The following is a 3,324-nucleotide window of genomic DNA, read 5'->3' as shown; positions in this document are numbered from 1 at the left end:
GCAGCGAACATTCTAAAACTATTCGATCGCCCTACCGAACCATCCTTTATGCCGAAGGGCGATGATAATTCTGTCTTCGAATCCCCATCAAAATATCTCGTAAATATTTATGCCCTATTAATTAATTTTCTAGTGGGTGGTTTCAAATTTTAATTTCATATTTTTTTTTTTTTTCAGAATGATCGTTTCAAACCGATAAAGAGTAACCTGGACAACCGATTCGGTTCCAGTAACAAAATCCAAGTTAAGGACATCAACTTGCCAGACCTTTCCCTTCCTGAGATGCTTCCACGAAGGGCCAATTTCTCCCTCTTCATCCCGTCTCACCGAAAGATGGCAGCTCGAATGATTGAAGTCTTCGTTGGTTAGCTTAATCCATATTCTGAATTCTCGATTTAGTTTTAATCCACGCTAATAATATTTGAAATCTATTTCTGTCGCAGGAATGAGATCCTTGGATGACTTCATGGCCGCCGCTGTGTACTGCCATGATCGAATGAACCCTTACATGTTTATATATGCCTTGTCTGTTGCTATTCTACATAGGCCTGACACTCAAGGGCTTCAGATACCTTCACTGTGCGAAGTGTTTCCTGACAAATATATGGATCGCGCTTTGTTCGCCGAGGCTAGAGAAGAGTCAAACTTAGTACCTGAAGAATCGAGAGTATGATTTTATAAATCCAATTATGAATTATTAGTAATTGTTTTAGGAATGCATTTATTAGTTGTTGTTTTTGTTTAGGTGCCATTAGAAATTCCCAGAGATTACACAGCGTCCGACCTCGATATTGAACACAGAGTGGCATATTTCAGGGAAGATTTAGGTATCAACCTCCACCACTGGCATTGGCATTTGGTTTATCCATTTGATGCTCCTCGTGAAATAGTCAACAAAGATAGAAGAGGGGAACTTTTCTTTTATATGCACCAACAAATAATGGCAAGGTAAACCAGTTACCATATACTTCAGTTTCAATAGACCTACAAAAATCTACGATTTTTAAAAAATCTTTTTTTTTTTTTGCTAGATACAATATGGAAAGACTTTGTAATAATCTCGCTCGTACCAAGAGGCTAGTGAACTGGAGGGATCCTCTGGAAGAAGGCTACTTTCCTAAACTGGACAGTTTGGTTGCCAGCAGAGTATGGCCGCCAAGATTTGCTAATACAAAGCTGAACGTAAGACATTCACTGAATAATAAATAATTGTTTAAATGATATTTGTAATTTTAAAAAGAGTTAATTATTTTCTTTAAAAAATGATTTTGTCAGTCCAGTTTACTTGTGTCCTTTGTATCAATAATCCGAGAAACTGTTTTTTAATATCTAATTATTTATATCCTTAATACGATTAGTTATGTTATATTTTAAATTTTAAATCGATAATCGCGTCATCAGGATGTGGTCGAAATGTTCCAATGTTTCTAAGTAATATCAAAATAAAATTTGTAATTAAAGCTTTAACTATTTTAAACATGTCTTTAAAAATATGAGGGCATAAATAAATAATACATCAAATGTTACGATGATAGCGAGTTATGAGAGGGTGTAGGAGAGGAAAAGATAGCCGACGATGGATAAAGTGATTAAAACTGTCCTTAAACACTTAGTCTATTAGTGTTGCAGCATGCTGTAACAGAAAGAGTGGCTTATTTCATACGGCGGTTTGATCACATAAAATTATCGTCTCTATTGGCCTGAAATAAAAAAATCCTGTCTGGAATGAAAATTTGTGGTTGGTTGAATTTGATGCAGTCCAAGAAACGAAGAAGAAAAAAAAGTAGCAAAGAAACGGAAAACAAATCGAATAGTTCCGATTTTCTGATACTAAAAATGTAAATTTACAAAATCAGGAGACGACTGGAAGTTTACCTTATTTAGAAAAAAAACAGAAATGTTCCCTAGTATAATATAAAATATTTTTACAAGATTTTGTCATTGTGGTGCATTTTTCGAATATGAGTCTTGGGAAATGTTTGACAAATTCACTTTAATGTAATTTATAACGATCTTCCATGGAAAACCACTTTCCATATTGTCCCAAAATAAAGTCACAAAGTGGTTATTTTTTAAAAATAAATTGCTGATTTGAAATAAAAACTGTATCTGGAGTACTAATGAACGTCCAGAGCTTCTTAAAAGCTGAAATTTTAGCAAATATATTCTATTTTAAGAAAGATGTGCGATGTTCGATCGGTAGTAGCATCCATGATGAGCAGTGGTTCCCAATATTTTTTCGCCACGGCACCCTTTTCCAGGGATGTCGCCCTGTCATAGGCTTGAGGCACCCACTTTGGAATCGCTTGTGTAGAGCCTGGACTTCTTTTACCAAAAATTTAGGGTGAATAAACATTCGGTCGTTTTCCGTAAACAACAATAACAAGAAATCAGAACATCATCCGATTTTTTCTGAATATTCATTCCTTTTTTTCATCATTTCTTGGATCATATCGTAATCACCAGGCCGCCATTTTTATTCCGTCTACTTTAAAATGGCAGACGTACATTATTCATTTGATGACAATCAAAATGATCATTTTATTAGTTCCGAACCTTAGAATAATATATCACATTTATGTCACCGCTGTAAGTCGGTGACAAAAATGTGATAGTTAATATATGTATATATTTTTATCTTGCTTGAGTGTACGAGAAAACTAATTTTGAATTTATCATTTTTCAGGATGTTTATAGAGAAATAGATCAAATTAAATTCGATTTACAAGATTTGGAACGGTGGAGAGATAGAATATATGCTGCAATCCATAGTGGAATTTATAATGATCTTCCATGGAAAACCACTTTCCATATTGTCCCAAAATAAAGTCACAAAGTGGTTATTTTTTAAAAATAAATTGCTGATTTGAAATAAAAACTGTGTCTGGAGTACTAATGAACGTCTAGAGCTTCTTAAAAGCTGAAATTTTAGCAAATATATTCTATTTTAAGAAAGATGTGCGGTGTTCGATCGGTAGTAGCATCCATGATGAGCAGTGGTTCCCAATATTTTTTCGCCACGGCACCCTTTTCCAGGGATGTCGCCCTGTCATAGGCTTGAGGCACCCACTTTGGAATCGCTTGTGTAGAGCCTGGACTTCTTTTACCAAAAATTTAGGGTGAATAAACATTCGGTCGTTTTCCGTAAACAACAATAACAAGAAATCAGAATATCATCCGATTTTTTCTGATTATTCATTCCTCTTTTTCATCATTTCTTGGATCATATCGTAATCACCAGGCCGCCATTTTTATTCCGTCTACTTTAAAATGGCAGACGTACATTATTCATATGATGACAATCAAAATGATCATTTTATTAGT

At 34.6% G+C, this 3,324-nt stretch overlaps 2 protein-coding genes across 3 annotated transcripts in view; one reads left to right on the top strand and one right to left on the bottom strand.

Moving 5' to 3' along the window:
* LOC106688930 (cationic amino acid transporter 3) overlaps nucleotides 1–3,324 on the bottom strand; it is a 52,589-nt gene that overhangs the window by 25,990 nt on the left and 23,275 nt on the right. The window lies entirely within an intron of this gene.
* The window catches only part of LOC106688931 (phenoloxidase 1), a gene marked incomplete at its 5' end in the record, with an annotated part of 5,842 nt that continues 2,518 nt past the window's right edge, over nucleotides 1–3,324 (top strand). The window contains 6 exon segments of the mRNA XM_067045502.1: nucleotides 1–99; nucleotides 178–364; nucleotides 444–667; nucleotides 746–948; nucleotides 1,032–1,182; nucleotides 2,687–2,777. Coding sequence (XP_066901603.1) covers nucleotides 1–99; nucleotides 178–364; nucleotides 444–667; nucleotides 746–948; nucleotides 1,032–1,182; nucleotides 2,687–2,777 — 955 coding nt within the window.

Source organism: Halyomorpha halys, unplaced genomic scaffold, assembly GCF_000696795.3.
Source record: "Halyomorpha halys isolate HHAL.00 unplaced genomic scaffold, Hhal_1.1 Scaffold1235.1, whole genome shotgun sequence".
In the NCBI taxonomy this organism is placed as follows: Eukaryota; Metazoa; Arthropoda; class Insecta; order Hemiptera; family Pentatomidae; genus Halyomorpha; species Halyomorpha halys.
Note: the sequence above shows the minus strand (reverse complement) of the source record. Positions and strands in the feature narration are given on the sequence as shown.